This window comes from Carassius auratus, chromosome 25 (assembly GCF_003368295.1).
Source record: "Carassius auratus strain Wakin chromosome 25, ASM336829v1, whole genome shotgun sequence".
NCBI lineage: Eukaryota > Metazoa > Chordata > Actinopteri > Cypriniformes > Cyprinidae > Carassius > Carassius auratus.
This window is the reverse complement of record NC_039267.1, coordinates 21,500,068-21,518,569: the sequence shown is the minus strand read 5'-3', so window position 1 is coordinate 21,518,569 and position 18,502 is coordinate 21,500,068. Positions and strand designations below refer to the sequence as shown.

Below are 18,502 nucleotides of genomic sequence, written 5' to 3'. Positions count from 1 at the left end.
TTTGTCGTTTCCTTCCATCTCCCGCCTCCCGTTTGTGGAGTAATCTCTGGGGAATTTGATACTCGGGGATCCTGACATTACTGTGGATTTACTAATGGATGTTGGCGTGTATTACTTGAATAGGGCAGTGTCAGCCGTAGACTGCTGGTAGTCATCTGGAGGTTGTGTTTGTAGGAGAGGCCTAAGAAAATCAGTGGTGTTTGCTGGTTAAACCTCAGAGAAATGTTGTTTGGCTTGAGCACATCTCTGGAAGTGGCGTGAGAGAATGTAGAGGTGTTTTACACCCCGGGCTGGCTCTGTGGCCACTGGCTGCATTTGTGTGTGTTATGCATTGTGTGCAGGTTATTTTTAGGTGCTGGTAAACAGCTGCAGACTGCAGCTGCTGTTCCTGCCGACGTATTTTCCTGACTCCGGCTTGTTTAGCTCTGGTCAATGTCGTTGCTAGCCTCTCTCAGGGCTGATCTGAGGTCAGGATTGTCATGCATCTAGTAGACTGTAGACTGTGATTAACATAGGGTTTAAGAAAGATGTTCAGGACTCTTGCATGGTGTTAAAGACTAGTGTATCTCTGCAGAGACTTCCTGCGTGTCTTAATCAGACAATCCTGAACACTAGATGGTAGCAAACTGTATAACTGCTGTGTAATTTACTATGTTGAACTGTAGAAGAAGAAGAGTTATGAGTTTGAAGGCTGTGCCATTTCATGATAATCCAACCCAGTGGTTCTCAAACATTTGATAACTGTTATTCTCTCTATGTCAAGGGCATATATTTGCTTTTGACATTGGTTTGGACATGACAGCAGAACTACACATGCCTATTTTAGGGTTGTTGATTTTTTTAGTTTGTGGATATTTCAGCAAACAGTTTGATTCGTAGGCCTACATTTAGTTTAACAAAGTACAATTTAAGACTGTTTAACATTCTGCCAGACCACAGAGCACTACAGTTTTCCATACAATCACAATATTTGTCCAAAACTGTTTGATCAAAGTTATTGATAGGGATAATTTTGTAGTCGCTGGCTGTGGTATTGGATGTGGTATGACTTTCAGAACCACCGATTTAACCTAATTCTTCAGCACCTCATTAAAAAATATGTGTAATTGTAGTCACAGTATAATGGAGACTAAAAAGGAAGCAAAGAGGGAAAGAAAGAGGGGATGGGATTGGAAAGAACCAACAACTGGGATTCAAACTTGGGTTATGTACAGTAGAACTGATTGTCACGATTTAGTGAAAGTGGACTTTTTTGGACAAACTTCTATAGCTTCAATAGTTCCCTCCTATAAGCAAAATATGTTCAGTAAAGAATGTAACACATGTTGGGTTTTAATCAGGTTTGGTTAAGTGTTAAATCTGTGTTAGTGTTAGACTGTCTACAAATGTTAAATCTTAAAATAAAATGTAAAGGTTACTACTGTTTCTTTCTGGAAGAAAAAAAATGCAGTGAATGATATAGTTTATTTATAGCTATTTTCATACCTGCAATGTACTTTCATTATAAAATAACTTCATTATTGTTAAATAAGTAATTGTTAAGAACTTAAAAAATAAGTTCTTCTTGAAAAAAATAAAATAAAAAGAATAATATATCGGTATCGGTCAAAATGAATTGAAAAATATCGGCATATCGGATATCGGCAAGAATCTAATATTGTGCATCCCTAGTGTGTGTGTGGCAAGATGCTTGTATTGTTTTAGAGGAAGTTAGACAACAGACTGTTCTGAACTGGTTTGAAATGTTGAAACTGCATTATTGAAGACGATCATGTTTAATACTGAATAAGTGTCTGAACATGCATCCAGCTGTGTTTCTAAACATCCATTAAGGTGATGATATTTCGTACAGTATCTTAACATGCATGAGTTGGCTTTATTACCTTTTCAAGACATTCCAGAATTAAAAATAAACAGAAACATTATGAAGCTACAGTACTTTGCATAAAAGCTTGTGCAAATAAATGTTGTTGTGTGTGCAGGTGGATAAGCAGCAGCAGAGTAAGGACTCTGTGTACTTCAGAGATGGGGTGCGGAGGATAGATTTCGTTCTGTCTTACATCGAAGACAAGGACGGAGAAAGGAAACAGGTGTGTCATCCATTCAGTTACGTTTTATAGTTTTATACCCATCTGATAACATTTTCTGTTTTACAGGTTTATTTTCATATGATGACTTTTGGCATCCTTCTGTGATGTGGAATAATAATTTGCCTAAACAAATTACCAACTCATAAACTAATAGCCATCCTTAAAAAAACAATTTTTTTCTTATGCCTTAAAATTGGTAATTAGCATAGAGTCAGAGCTGCTTATGTAAGAACTTGTTAGCAAATGTAACTTATCATGTTTCAAGTGAGTTGCTGTGTGGTAGATTTAACACAAAGGTAGTTATTGCTTCATGTTTAATGCACATTTAATGCACACAGAAACTCTAGTTGTTGATATTTGTGTATCAACTGTTCAAAACTTGAGTGAAAATAACAGAAGACTTAGTAAAAAATGATAAAACACCTTTGACTAAGTTTCACACTGCTGTGCTGTGCTGTGTGTGTGTGTGTGTGTGTGTGTGTGTGTGTGTGTGTGTGTGTGTGTGTGTGTGCACTTCCACGTTCTTGTCACTCAGAAAGTATGTGCTCTGCCAGGCCTGGGCAGGAACTCACACACACATGCAGCTCTGCAGACACAAATATTGATCTCCAAAAGCTTTACTGTCTGTTTGTCTGTCATAAACAGTTACCAGAAACCCTTCTTGTCCTACGTACAGTGTGTACTGCAGCAGAAGCACAAATCAGTCAGATGTTTTACTGATCTTTCATGCAGGATCGAAGGAAGGAGTTTGAGGCTAACTTACAGAAAGCTGGACTTGAGCTGGAGACGGAGGACAAATCTGTGAGTGAAACATCACAAATGACATCAGTGTATTAGCGTTCTCACTTTCCATCTGTTACTGTTGAAACTGTATTAGAAACAGGGTTAGTGACACACGCTTGTCTTCGCAGGAGTCTGAAGATGGGAAGACGTACTTCCTGAAGATCCACGTCCCGTGGGAAGTGCTGGCAACATATGCAGACGTGCTGAAGATCAAAGTGCCTTTTAAAACCAACGATATTGTAGAGAAGAAAGAGGTGCCCATGAGCTGGCTCTGTACGCCCTATCGTCTGCCCGAGCACGTGATGCAGCCGGAGCCCGACTACTTCACCGCCACCTTTGACAAGAGCAAGATTGACTTCTTCCTCATCGAGGACAAAGACACCTTCTTTCCTCCATCCACACGGAACAGGATTGTAAGAAAACTAGACGAAAAGCCAAGAATATGTACAAATATTACATATAATGACTAGGGGTGTAACGGTTCACAAAATTCACGGTTCGGTTCGATACGATACACTGATGTCACGGTTCGGTTCGATACGTTTTAGATACAGCAAAATGTAAAAACATCTCAACTTTTCAGAATGCCGCAAGCGCACCGCGGGTCATGTGACAAGAACCAACCAATCAGCTTCATCCTTTCCCGTAACAACGTTGAGAGCTCAGCCAAGATGAAGGAACAGCTGATCATAGTTGTATATGGATTGCAATTTTGAAATAAATTCAGTAGCAGAGCTACTGCAAGCGATTTTTAGAGCTGCAAATCCATTTATCCTTCGCTGAAATTTCCGCGTCTCATGGAGAGAGCACGTCATTGTTGCTTAGCAAAGACAGACGCCTCATGAGCGCTTCTGCCCGAGCGCTTTGGAAAGGAGGAGAAAGACGCGCTTAGCGTTTTCCATGCGTTTTTAGGCACGATATGTGAACGGCCCCTAAGGCGCTCGCTCACTCAGCACGCGCTGAAGGCTCGTTGCAAAATGTCGAATGCCTTTAACAGACCAGAAATATAAGATCCTAAAATAACCAACAGGTCTGGTGTTTGGGTTGGATTCCCTGTAAGCTATAGTGGCTAAATGCTGTAGGGATAGTTTGCTGCGTGCATGTTTCTCCTTTTTTTCGTCTTTTCCCAGATAGTACTGACGCATATATCCCAGATATTCCCGCTGGTTTTTTTTTTTTTTTTTTTTTTTTGTAATCCCGCTGGTGTACCCTGTCATGTTGCAGATGCGACATACCGTTGTTTTTTTATCCACCTCTCTCTTGCCATCACCATTATAGCTTAAAGGGAATCCAAAGTGCACCCAAACACCAGACCTGTTGGTTATTGGAGGATCTTCTCATTTCTAGTCTGTTAAACGCATTGGCTATTTTGCAACGAGCCTTCAGCGTGTACTGAGTGAGCGAGCGCCTGCTGAGTAGCCTAACATAAACATATAAGATGGTGTTTTTTTCTTCTTCGGGAGTGTCAGGGGCGTTGCCTGTTACATTGTTTGGGTTATTGGGCTACCTTGTTGAACGCATATCATTATATTTCTTTCTCTCTCTTTTTTTTTTTTTTCAAATATAATTAATTACTCCAACGAACCGTTCGGTATACATAATGCGTACCGCGTACCGAACCGAAAGCGTCGTACCGAACGGTTCAATACGAATACGCGTATCGTTACACCCCTAATAATGACATATGACATTATAGTAACCTCCACTGCAGCCCTGTAACCAAAGGCTTGGTTTCTTCTCTTCTCCGTGTAGGTATATTACATCCTCTCCCGATGTCCGTACAGTAAAGATGACAAGGATAAGAAGGGCATCAAGAGGCTGCTGAACAACGGGACTTACACAGCTGCCTTCCCTCTGCATGACGTAAGGCTTTAACAGAGGAAGACGTGCATTCAGTGGCACAAACCTGTCGAGACTTACGATTCAGAAGGTTTAATAATGATCATAACATTAATGTCAATGTGTGGTTTTTGTAGTCTAGGTACTGGACCAGGTCTCGTGATGCGAACTGTGAGAGCGAACGCTATGCCTTGTATAAATACTGGGCTCGCTTCAGCCGCTTTTACAAGGAGCAGCCGCTCAACCTCATACGGTGAGACCACTCCTCCATTCAAAAACTTCATTTATATATGTGAGTATAGCGCTATATATATTAAATGATTATTATATATATAGAGAATTATAAATTAAATATATATAGAATTGATCCTATTATAGCGTAAACTACTAACCATTAATACACTGTCTGCTTGTTTGACCTTGTAGAGATGGGCCAGTGTTCATTAAAGCTGTTTTGTGCACTGATAATAGTGTGCAGATGTGTATCCAGTGCAATTCATTAAAGGCACTGGATAATTAATTAAAATTTCCAAAAACCAATAGTACAGTGTTATATATTTTGCTGACTTGTGTACTTACGTTATCCCAAATGATTCAAGGAATGATTAAATCCAGAGAAATATCAATTTTAAATAGTTGCTCGTCCCTGGTCATTGTGTCCAATGACGTCATAACCCCTCTAGTTTGTAGAAAACATGGAAACACCAAAGACGCTTTAATGTGTTGTGTTTTAGAGACTGGTGACGCCTGCACAGAGTAGCATTATAACACAACTTTCAAATGTATCTAGTATGATAAAACAGCGCTGCTTTACCTCACATACTCACGAGCAGAAGAAGCAGAAGCGGTCGACTGTGGCATAATAAAAGCTCCGCTGCTTTCGAGCCGTGTGTGGCACTCGTTCAGCCTTGTTTCCCTTCGACAGCTTTAGCTCATGCATGAACATGATTTCTGCCTGAGTCCCGTCGGATTGCATCGGCTGTGGGGATAAAGACCACAACTCCCATGATTCCACACTCATCAAACTACGCCTTTGTTTCTTTCTTTGTTTTGAATATGCGCCCTCTAGCTGTGAAAACATATTGTGCCTTTAAAAGAGTGAAAATTGAGTTGCCAAGTTTATTAACAATATTAAGTTTTTCTTAACAGTCTCTTACTACAATTAAAGGCATACTCGATGAAAATGTATTCCAATAGTACATTTTCCACAAAAGTAGTTGTTGTTGCATGCGTTAGTTTTGGTCTATTAAAACGTATATGTCATGTATTCATATGTATTTGTATTTGCACATTGATGGGAAATATGAGTGGGATTTAGCACATTTTTAATATATTAGCATTGAATGTTATTGTTTGTAGCCGAGTCTAATACTTTAAGCAGCTTGGGGATGCAGGACGGTGCATCTTTTGGAAGGCCAAACTAAGCTTTGGTTTCACAATGAAACAGTGTCTCCTCCACAACATCGAGAAGTCTCCGCACACAGTGACCTAGAGATGTGGGGGCGAGTTTAAACAAGGCATTTTAGGAGAGTGTGGACAAGCCTTGACTTTCATAAAGAATTTGAGACTTCAGTCTTTGTAACTTTACAGATCTTCTTTTGCACCAAGAGCTTGTAACACTCCAAAGAGAAAGGGAAAAAAATGTCATTGTTGTAGGTTTATTTTATCGTTACCAGTCTTCATTTTCAGTCTTCAACCAGTCCTTCACCTTTACAATGACAACGACATATTGCTGTACAAACAGTCTAGCGTAGCTATCACAAAGCTTCATCAAAAATTAGCTTCATCAAATCATCATCGCATATCTTGTATAATGTTGCATATAGGGAACCTACCGTATTTTCCGGACTATAAGTCACACTTTTTTTCATAGTTTGGCTGGTCCTGCGACTTACAGTCAGGTGCGACTGATTTATCAAAATAATTTGAAATGAACCAAGAGAAATGAACTAAGAGAAATGAACCAAGAGAAAACATTACCGTCTCCAGCCGTGAGAGGGCGCTCTATGCTGCTCAGTTCTCCTGTAGTCTACACTGAAGACACACGGCGCCCTCTCGCGGCTGGAGACGGTAATGTTTTCTCTTGGTTCTTGGTTCTAAATAAATGCGACTTATGTTTTTTTCCTCGTCATGACATATTTTTGGACTGATGCGACTTATACTCAGGTGCGACTTATAGTCCGAAAAATACGGTAATATCATTTTGAAAGCACTGCAATATTTTGTATCATAGCTCAAATAGGCTGATGCATTTTTTGCACTGATTTATTGAAGAAATTAACTCAAGGTTTCTTTTTAAATAAATGATCAGTAAACAGGTGAAATCTATTCTAAATCTAAGTGAGGTCTTGCTGACACTTAGCAAGTGGATGGATGCTTCCTTGACTAATGTGTTTCCTGTACCACAGGAAGTACTATGGAGAGAAGATCGGCATCTACTTCGCTTGGCTGGGTTTCTACACAGAGATGCTCTCCTATGCCGCAGTTGTTGGTCTGTTCTGTTTCATCTATGGGTTGGTCAGCTTTGATGAAAATGTCTGGAGGTGAGAAGAAGTCGGTGCTATAGCGCCCCTTGTGGCACTGACAAGAATGACACTTCTCTGACAGTTTTTAGAAACGCAATGGCATGTAACATAAGGCTTGAGGCCTACAACACAAGTGAAGTGTAGTAACTTTGAGTCTGGGTTCACAGAAACAGTTTCTGAGAGCTCTTTGTGTTTTTGTGCAGTAAAGAGATCTGTAATGAGACCATTGGAGGGCAGATTATCATGTGTCCGCTCTGTGATAAGAAATGTGGCTACTGGAAGCTCAACACAACCTGTAGCTCCTCATGGGTGAGTGAAGAAATAACTGTCCATCTTTTAGTCATTCAGAGTCTTTTATTTATTTACTTCTGGAGCTTGATTTTGGGTATTTATTAATGCACATCTGATTGCCTTGTAGCAATCGTATCTGTTTGACAACACAGCGACGGTGTTCTTTGCAATATTCATGGGGATATGGGGTGAGTACAGCCTCTTGTAACTCTTCTAGAACGGTGTCTGTATGTGTTAGCTCAAATCACTGCCCACACCTTCGATTATCATACCTCATGCAGTTTGATGTCAGTTGGTCAGCCAGTAAAAAAGGAATGAGCCATAATTTAAGAGCATGTATTCATATTTGGATGTAGATTTAATTATGATCATGAAAATGGCACATACACTGCCTAAAGTTGGTCAATATTTAATCTTTTCTTTTACTTTGACTGCCCCTCATGGTGAAAGATGATACTTGTTCTCAAACATTTAGTAAAATAACTCATGTTGTCGGTCAGGCAATTACTGCAAGTATTGTATTTAGCAAATTGTGATATCTGGTTGCATAAAAAACATTTTAGTTTTAAATTATGCTAATTTCTATAATACATAATATGCAGAGAATGCAAAAGTGGGGCATCATCGGTGTGATTCAGAAGAGAGCTACAGTGATAATGTGTTTTTATAGCATCACTTCTGTCGACAAAACAAAAAAGACTTGCAGAGAGAAAGTTTTTGATTATCTCACTTTTCGTTCAACGTGATTATCTTCACTCATGAACACAACTTTTATTTGAAGCCTAAAGAGAAGGCTATAAACGAACTACAGTCACATCACATGACTTCATCGCCCGTAAGCTTCAGGCAACTCTCTAGACTTTATTAAAAATTTTCCCTGAAAGTATGAGTATGAATATAATAAGTAGTGACTAGTGAGTAAATGAGTTTTGCTGTGACGATCTCATTTAGACACTGCTTTTTTCAATACAAGTGAAAGCTTTAAAAAAAGAGGGTTATCACTGATGTATTTGATGGTGTAGAGTTAACATGATTATATATTGAGCTTATGTCAAACACTGACCTTATTTGACCAAGAAGCATCAGAATTGCTCAAATACGTAAGTGCATCATCCCCGCAGCGCTGTATGCAGCCAGGATCTGTATCTGTATCATGTGTCTGAGTTTGAAGTGTTGGTTTCCTCCGGTGTCAGTGACTCTGTTCCTGGAGTTCTGGAAGCGGCGTCAGGCTCGACTGGAGTACGAGTGGGATCTGGTGGACATGGAGGAAGAGCAGCAACAGATGCAGCTCAGACCCGAATACGAGACCAAGTGCACCCACCGCCGACTCAACCGCGTCACCCAAGTACGCTTACACGTCTAATCACCTTCTGAACCAGAGATTTTTCAGTGTGTAGTTTTACCAGGAATAACTAGATTACAGCAAATCATTGTTTTGATCGTATAGAGCTAGGTTCCTCATTCGTGGTCTCCGAAAGATTTATTTATAAATAAAAAAATCTGCATAGTTTATTTTCAGATGTGCTCAAGAACACCAGGCTGTCATTTTTACACTTGGTTTAGATTATTCCGCTGTGTTTAATTAGAGTTCGATTAAACTAATGCTGCCTTCACATGCTATTGGAAGTTTCCTACTTGTAATTATTCCTAGTTGTAATTATAAGGTCCACATTACTATAAGATCACAAGTAACAACTGAGCCCAAACTTAAATTGAATTACTATTTACTTAAAAAAAAAGTATATATATATATATATATATATATATATATATAGCATATAACTATATATATATAGTTAATTTGTAGAAACCGATAAACGGTTTAAAAAAAAAAGCTGAGCTAATTGCCGTGCATTATTCACCACATATTGCGTGATCTGAACCCTAAACACATTTTTTCAAAAAAGCCGGTATTGTCACTTTCAATGCATCGTGAGTTCATGTTTTACTGCAGAAACCGATAAATGCCCTTGCTGTTTGTGAACAGTAGCCGATAAGTCACTTTTAGTGAATCATTGCGCAGTATTCAGGTCAGGTGACAAGACTACTTTCTCTTTAGAAATACACGCTAGCTGAGAGGAGTTTTATCAAAGCTGACTAAAAGTGATCGAGAATGGATAATTTTGATGAACTTGAGGAGCCTGTGATATCTTTTTTTCAGGGTGAAAAGAAAAATAAAAGCCGAAACATTTCATTGAAACTTGCAGAAGCAGCGCATTACATTGGTGAGGGAGAACTGCGCGTGATCACAACCATACAGTTTATGATCACAACAACGTTCGTCAGGCATCTACATGGTCATCTGAGGAGATTACAAGGATTAAAAAAGTGTTTTTAAAACTCTAAAACATGAAATGTGGAGTTATCTGCTTTTGCTATAAAACAAACATTTAACTTGCAAAAAAACATACTTTCAATGAACTTTAATGTTGTAAATTAACTGTCTTTAAGTTATTATTACTTAATCAAAACAACCCAATTGCAGTTTGACTGATATTACTTGGAAAAAAAAAAAAGATTTTAAATTAATTTTAAAATTAAGTTATCGGTTATATATGCAAACATGTAAATCGCATCAAAACAGCATTTATTGATGAGACTTTTTTTTTTTTACCAAAGTATATAAAGGAAATATAGTAATGAAAACAGAAATACCCTATGTTTCTTTGATAAGAAACACTCATGCGTAACGAACCTAATCACACATACCGATAATTTTCAATACGAAAACGTGTGCCTTTACACCCTATGTTGATGACTTTATCAACAAAAGAAAGTAATGTAGCTGTTGTGGGAAAAAAATATAAAAGTTTAATGTTTATGGCCCGTCTAACTGAGAAACTTGAGAATCAAAATTAGGTGTTAGTTTGCCGGTAGTAAATACTGCTTGAGAGGCTGCTCGTGTCCAATTTCTAACGAGGTAACGTGTGTTTTCGGTACTTCTGATGTCACATGAAGGCAGCATACTCTCGTTCAGGATCATGAATGAGGAACACTGATGTAAAACATGGGTAATTATACAGTAGATACTATTTTTATTTTTTTTTATTCTATGGATAATTGTCAATGTATTGTTTACTTATTGTAAATGTCCATTGTGTTATTTTCTTGAATTTCATCCTTCGTTCTGAATGTAACTTTGCTAAACTTGTATTGCAGCCTTTCATCACTGATTTTTGACTGTTCCTTTAGTCGATTTTATATTAGCTTTAAAATATATATATATATATATTTTAATCTTACGTTTGTATTAGACAATATTTCAAATGAGGCGAGTCAAAAAGATTACGAGGCTAGTCAGAAAACGTTTATATTAGACAGTTTAGATGGCATAATTAATTTGACGAAATTAAGATTAGGCTGTGATGGATGGACATAACAAGGTTTTGGTATAATAGTTCAAATGTGTTTTACATTCCAGTGTGCTACTTTTCCATTATTATTCAATGTAAATGTGCACTAGATGGATGTATGACCATTGTACTCGTGTCTTGCATCTCATGCAGTGTCTCACACATGAGCACCACATTTTAAGACAGGAATTTCAACTTTTACACACAGTGCCACTCATCAATGTCAGCTCCAAATCAGCGGACCAATCACAAGACTGCAGAGGCGGGGCACACATTTCAAGATTTTAAATTAGCAAGCTGCATCATTTTATTTGACAGAAACATAGCACAAGAGGCATTTTGCCCTGCCCTTAAAAAAAAAAAACATTCCTGAATGCTGTGTTTCATGTTTTTCGATGCAAAAATACATTCTGTGTGAACGGCCCATAAGTGACAAATCTGTACACTGCAAAAAACAATATTCTATAAATGTCTAACAATTATTGTATCAAGATGCATTTACTTGACAAGTAAATATTATGCTTTGTTTCCGAAATGTAAAAAGTTGTGTTACATTTTTGCTTTAAACAAGCGAAACATGGAAACATGGAAAATAATCTTGTCTAGCCTTTTTGGCACCCTGAGATAATTCAAATGATTAAATCTTGCCCGAATATTTTCCTTACAGACCATATTACAATTAAAAGCTTATTTATTTAGAAAAAAATAAAAAATAAAACCCTTATAATGTGGTTCAGGGTCACGTATATTAGGTTTGAGTATGTTAGATTTATAAAAGATCCTCTTGAGGTCCAAATATTATAATATGACAGACAATGGGCAGAATATGAAGCTACACAGTCGCTTCGGTGTTGAGTCGGTAGTCAAGGTTGGTTTATCCACGAGCCAACAGAGAAACTAGATAATGTGCGTGTTTGTTTGGCTGTGTTCGTATCGTGTAGGAGCTGGAGTGGGTTCTAGAGCAGAGCCCAGCTGATAAAGCAGGCAGGTTTATCCTGTGCTGGGCCACTGTTGTGTTGTGGGTAAGGCAGGCTCAGGATGACCATACTGTAGATGAGATTGCTGTGTGTGTGAGAGTGTGTAGCATTAGCAGCCTGCTTGCAGTGTGACCGCAGCTTTGAAAGACTGTAGTCATAGACTCGATAGAAACAGGAAGAGTCCTCGCACACAGCCGTGTGGACAGTGCTAGATTAGGATGTGTGCCAGGTGTGTGCTGGGGCTCGCTCATGATCCCTGCTGTGCTTGCTTGCTGTGTAGGAGATGGAGCCTTATTTACCTCTAACAAGCAAGTGTGCTCGTTCAGTACTGTCCGGGGCCACCGTCCTCTTCTGGGTGAGCATCACAACCATCTGCTACTTTTGGTATAATCATTTCATGTAGTGAAGAATAATTGTGTCAAATTGTTTTAAGCACCTTTCTATATTAGCACAATAATGCCAACGATGTACAAAAATCAAAATACAGTGGGGTCCAAAGGTCCTAGACAACAATGGCATTCAAAATTGAATTAAAGTGGGAATCTTCAAGGTTTCCAGATATTTAAACAAGATACATGTTATGATATTGTGAACAAATAATAATAATAGTAAGATTCTGCATCAAAACGCAAATGTGTTTAATGTCTGTGGAACTTCTAATCATGCTAATGAGAAACTTGAGGTTTTGTTTAGCTTTAGACATTAAAGCAAAAGGGAGGCACACCAAATACAAGAATTTCTGTTAATATACATACATATATATATGCAGAAGCATTTTCACTAGTTGTCTCAGATTTTTGACCCCCACTGAATATATTGGCTCTGTTACTACAGTTAGCTAACTACCTACATATGACAGTTTAGGACATCATATACAACTGTTATTAATACTGAAATATATCTAGAACATTATGTAGCAGTAGTCTGTTTACCCAATATTTGCACTTGCTATGTACTTTCATGCTTATTAGCGTTGTTAGCTTAGCGACATGCTAACATGTTTTTTCTCTCTTTGTAATGTGTATATTCCAGGCATTGAAGAAAGGCACTCTTACACACTTTACATACATACAAAAAAAAAAAAAGAAAGCCATAGTGTAGAAGTATGTAAATTTGGACGGACGTATAGTTTTGGAACAGAGCTAATATATACAAATATTATACTGTATAGCAGATAGTCATGGCATGATATGGGTAAGACTCAATATTGAATGTTAATAAGTCGCTGGACTGTATGGCCACATAATCACACAGCAGTAAGTAAGTTAAATCAGTAAATCTGATGTTTGCTGTAGAACATGCATGCTTTTACCAGCATGTAGCATTTCACTGTTCTGACGTGTCCTAGTAAGCACCGCTTGTTCATAATTCAGATTTCCTTGTTTAACAATATTTTTGCATGGATAATTGAGTAGTAATAGTAACTGCAGCGAGTGAGTTGTGTGTGTGTGTGTGTGTATGACGAGTACCTCTCTAACTCCCAACCCCAGATCTCTCTGATCATCGCCAGTATAGTGGGTGTGATCGCGTACCGTCTGGCGGTGTTTGCGGCGTTTGCCAGCATCATGAAGGACAGCCCCACCAATAAGATGGATTTGATTGGAAACCTTATCACGCCGCAGTTCGCCACATCCGTCACGGCTTCCTGCATCAACTTCGTCATCATCATGATCCTGAACTTCCTGTATGAGCGCGTAGCTATAAGGATCACTGATATGGGTGAGACTTTAGGAAGTATATATGGGACTCCCAGCATCTTTTTTTCCACCTAAAAGCTTTAAAACATTTCAAATGACCCATTTCAATTAAAACAATAACTAAAAAAACAATATTAGATTATTGTTTGTTATTGTTGTTGTTGGTTTCGATTTTAAAACGTGTTAATTTATTGCATTTATTTGACCTTTCTAGTTTCTGATTTGTTAGAGTCGATTCGTTTAGCGTTCTTTATCTTGAAATAAACAATAAGAGAAACAATCGTATATTCAGTTAATAAAGTATTTCCGTAATGTAAATATTTTTGTGCTTGTTCTTCTGTCTGCAGAGGTTCCCAAAACCCATGTGGAGTACGAGAACAAGCTGACGGTGAAGATGTTCCTCTTCCAGTTTGTCAACTACTATTCCTCTTGCTTCTACGTCGCCTTTTTCAAGGGCAAATTCGTGGGCTACCCTGGAGACTATTCCTACATGTTCGGCAAGTGGAGAAATGAAGAGGTAAACCTGAGAGCCCACGAGTTCTTCTCCATGCCATTATTTACTTTTCAAACCTTTGTTATGCATTTGTTATTGCCATTGGTTCTCTGATATTAATTGAGTATAGTTACTTATTAGGTCGGTTTATTTCTGATCATCGTAAATGTGTTTGCAGTGCGAGCCAGGCGGCTGTTTGATCGAGTTAACCACTCAGTTAGTGATCGTGATGGTGGGTAAACAGGTGTGGGGGAACATACAGGAAGCTCTCGTCCCGTAAGTCCACATGACATAATCACACATTCACAACTCTTATAATCTGTTGCATGAACATGGTATATACTGTATGTAGTGTCTATTTTGATGATAGTAAACCAAGAAAGCAGATGCATGTAATATGTGTTCCTGTGCATGTCCATGTGTTTGTGTGTGTGTTGTTAGTGGGTGGTGTTTTATATATGTCTGTCTGTGTGTAGCTGGCTGTGTAACTGGTGGGTGAGCAGAAGTGCACGGAAACATCCGGAGAGTCTGTACAGCCGCTGGGAGCAGGATCATGACCTGCAGGGCTTCAGTCAGCTCGGCCTCTTCTACGAGTACCTGGAGATGGGTGAGCTACAGTACATCAGGGCTGAAAAACTAACTTTAAATACGTTATCATATTTACATATATATTATAAAGTGTCCCTAATACCTGTGTACTTACCTACTAACTAAATGTGTATGTAGTATGTAACCACAGTGTAAGTACACGTTGGTAATATTTCTGTAACTACACACATGTAACAAAACTCAAGGTGGTTTGTGTAAGTACAAATGTGTAACAGGAAACAGGAAACACTTTTTTCACGTCACCTAGTACTTATGTAACAGGAATCATATCACTACATTTTGTAACAACAATATGTATAAGAGTGATTGGAACCAGTTGATCCGGAGGGTGGAGATGGGTAGGTTTGGGGGTGAAGTGGGTTCCGGGGGGTGGAGATGGGTAGGTTTAGGGGTGAAGTGGGTTCCGGGGGGTGGAGATGGGTAGGTTTAGGGGTGAAGTGGGTTCCGGGGGGTGGAGATGGGTAGGTTTAGGGGTGAAGTGGGTTCCGGGGGGTGGAGATGGGTAGGTTTAGGGGTGAAGTGGGTTCCGGGGGGTGGAGATGGGTAGGTTTAGGGGTGAAGTGGGATCCGGGGGGTGGAGATGGGTAGGTTTAGGGGTGAAGTGGGATCCGGGGGGTGGAGTTGGGTAGGTTTAGGGGTGGAAATGGGATCCGGGGGGTGGAGATGGGTAGGTTTAGGGGTGAAGTGGGTTCCGGGGGGTGGAGATGGGTAGGTTTAGGGGTGAAGTGGGTTCCGGGGGGTGGAGATGGGTAGGTTTAGGGGTGAAGTGGGATCCGGGGGGTGGAGATGGGTAGGTTTAGGGGTGAAGTGGGTTCCGGGGGGTGGAGATGGGTAGGTTTAGGGCTGAAGTGGGTTCCGGGGGGTGGAGATGGGTAGGTTTAGGGGTGAAGTGGGTTCCGGGGGGTGGAGATGGGTAGGTTTAGGGGTGAAGTGGGTTCCGGGGGGTGGAGATGGGTAGGTTTAGGGGTGAAGTGGGTTCCGGGGGGTGGAGATGGGTAGGTTTAGGGGTGAAGTGGGATCCGGGGGGTGGAGATGGGTAGGTTTAGGGGTGAAGTGGGATCCGGGGGGTGGAGTTGGGTAGGTTTAGGGGTGGAAATGGGATCCGGGGGGTGGAGATGGGTAGGTTTAGGGGTGAAGTGGGTTCCGGGGGGTGGAGATGGGTAGGTTTAGGGGTGAAGTGGGTTCCGGGGGGTGGAGATGGGTAGGATTAGGGGTGAAGTGGGATCCGGGGGGTGGAGATGGGTAGGATTAGGGGTGAAGTGGGATCCGGGGGGTGGAGATGGGTAGGTTTAGGGGTGAAGTGGGATCCGGGGGGTGGAGTTGGGTAGGTTTAGGGGTGGAAATGGGATCCGGGGGGTGGAGATGGGTAGGTTTAGGGGTGAAGTGGGTTCCGGGGGGTGGAGATGGGTAGGTTTAGGGGTGAAGTGGGTTCCGGGGGGTGGAGATGGGTAGGTTTAGGGGTGAAGTGGGATCCGGGGGGTGGAGATGGGTAGGATTAGGGGTGAAGTGGGATCCGGGGGGTGGAGTTGGGTAGGTTTAGGGGTGGAAATGGGATCCGGGGGGTGGAGATGGGTAGGTTTAGGGGTGAAGTGGGTTCCGGGGGGTGGAGATGGGTAGGTTTAGGGGTGAAGTGGGTTCCGGGGGGTGGAGATGGGTAGGTTTAGGGGTGAAGTGGGATCCGGGGGTGGAGATGGGTAGGATTAGGGGTGAAGTGGGATCCGGGGGGTGGAGATGGGTAGGTTTAGGGGTGAAGTGGGATCCGGGGGTGGAGATGGGTAGGTTTGGTTAGGGTTAGGTTCCTTTTATCATGTAATGCTGTATAACATTACATGATAAAGCTAAATTGTAACACTTTCTTTACAAAAAAGTGCTGTTAGTCCCGTTACACATTTTAACTTTTATTACCAAAAAGTGTTGTTACCAATGTCCTGTTTCACATTTGTACTTATACATACAATTAAGTGAGTTGTTACATGTGTGTAGTTACACAAGCATTAGAGATGTAGATACTATTTACCAATGTGTACTTACACTGTGGTTACATACTACACACACATCTTGTTACTGTGTAAGTACACATGTATGTAAAGTGGGACCTAAATACAAACAACAGGCATGTTTATATTCAAGAAAAATATGTAACATTTATATATTAAATATATTGTTATTAGTGCTGTCAAATGATTAATCACGATTAACCGTATTCATAATAAAAGTTTTTGCTTACATAATATATGTCATTGTAGATACCGTGGAATAAAAGGCTGTGAGGGATGAGATTAATGTCTTTGCACTTGTCTTATTTTTCAAAGTTTTATGGACTTTTTGTCTGTTGAATGTGATCATTGGCATGTTGTTAAACAACAGTACAATCCACTGTCCATCACAGCCTGGTTTCCATTCCTGTCAAACACAGCGGTATCTTAAAAACATATTAATGACTAAAGTCTGATTATACTGTATTCAGCAGAAACTGGGCTACAATAATATGTAAGCAACATGTTTATGTGTGGTTTATCAGTGTTTGTAAAAAAAAAAAACTATTATTAAATCACTGAAATAAGGCCATAAAACACATACAAAACATTTGTTCACAACACCTTTGAGAACTGAAAGTGATAGTGGTAAATATGTTTCTTTTTTGTTGATGTTAAGTCTTACACAACTTTTAGTATTGCTAATTACTTTATCAAATTGATCTTTAAAGGCAAGTATCTAAAAGTAATGTAGCTTAACTTTGTCAAATGTCAAATTGTCAAATTGTAAATTGACTATGATTTAAAAGTAACTTAATTAACACTTAAAATCATAAATACAGAGCCCCAGACATGACATGCAAGAAAAAAACAACAACTCTGTCATACTTTTTTATTACAGCAGCAATAGAGGTATTTTATCACTACGAAAAAAGGATGAGGTTTATGAAATTGCTGACAGGCATTAGGAAAACATACACATTAATTCACATTAATATCACATTCACACACAATATATATATAGTTTTTTTTCTCGTGTGTCATATCTGGGGCTCCATACATCATCAACTTCTATATAAACAAACTAAACTGCAGTGACTCAGTCTTACTGACAGATGGCGCTGTAACTCATCTCGTCTTTGTTTGCAGTTATCCAGTTTGGCTTCATCACCCTGTTTGTGGCCTCTTTCCCGCTGGCTCCTCTGCTGGCTCTGATGAATAATATCTTGGAAGTGCGAGTGGATGCGTGGAAATTCACCACTCAGTTCCGCCGGCCCGTCGCAGCCAAAGCGCACAGCATCGGCGCATGGGACGAGATCCTCAACATGATTGCTGTTTTCTCAGTGGTTACCAATGTGAGTCTGTAGTAAAAATGAGCCAGGAACCACTTTGACTACTTCAGAGTTTGTTGAACAATTCAAACTGATTGTTCAGTGAGTCGTTCCTTAACAAGAACCAGCTTACATTAATATTAAGTCCACCTACCTCTATTCAATCAAGTACTCCATAAAAAAAAAATCATTGATTGCCTTTTGCCTGTGTCGAGTAACTGGCAAAATACCAGAAGTGGTGCATTCGACGGACGAGAATCCATTAAACGCATTATTAGACCATTTTCCAAGGCTGCGTGCTATATAAAACACATTTAAAAACCATAATAAAGTATAATTCTACTGTGAATTCACAAATGCTTCAATGGTTCAGTTAAATAAATAAATGTGATGCATGTTTAGGTATGTAACTGTTATCCTTTACATGTGTGGAGTGTCTCAAACTCCATCTTTGCATATTGTTGTGAGTTTGGGTTTATTATGGTTCATCTGGGAACGCAATGTGTGCCATTTCATCAGATTTGTAAGGTAAATTGTT

At 39.7% G+C, this 18,502-nt stretch overlaps 1 protein-coding gene across 5 annotated transcripts in view; it reads left to right on the top strand.

The window, feature by feature from the left end:
• ano5a (anoctamin 5a) overlaps positions 1-18,502 on the top strand; it is a 34,632-nt gene that overhangs the window by 11,975 nt on the left and 4,155 nt on the right. For 4 of the 5 annotated variants that reach the window (XM_026203342.1, XM_026203340.1, XM_026203338.1 and 1 more), the window contains 15 exons: positions 1,983-2,090; positions 2,823-2,891; positions 3,002-3,286; positions 4,626-4,736; positions 4,850-4,965; positions 7,121-7,255; positions 7,441-7,546; positions 7,656-7,716; positions 8,722-8,873; positions 11,823-11,903; positions 13,349-13,577; positions 13,903-14,072; positions 14,227-14,324; positions 14,525-14,655; positions 17,783-17,988. In XM_026203342.1, coding sequence (XP_026059127.1) covers positions 1,983-2,090; positions 2,823-2,891; positions 3,002-3,286; positions 4,626-4,736; positions 4,850-4,965; positions 7,121-7,255; positions 7,441-7,546; positions 7,656-7,716; positions 8,722-8,873; positions 11,823-11,903; positions 13,349-13,577; positions 13,903-14,072; positions 14,227-14,324; positions 14,525-14,655; positions 17,783-17,988 — 2,058 coding nt within the window. Of the gene's footprint in view, positions 1-1,982; positions 2,091-2,822; positions 2,892-3,001; positions 3,287-4,625; positions 4,737-4,849; positions 4,966-7,120; positions 7,256-7,440; positions 7,547-7,655; positions 7,717-8,721; positions 8,874-11,822; positions 11,904-12,138; positions 12,214-13,348; positions 13,578-13,902; positions 14,073-14,226; positions 14,325-14,524; positions 14,656-17,782; positions 17,989-18,502 lie in introns of all 5 variants that reach the window. The other variant, XM_026203339.1, reaches the window with a different exon arrangement.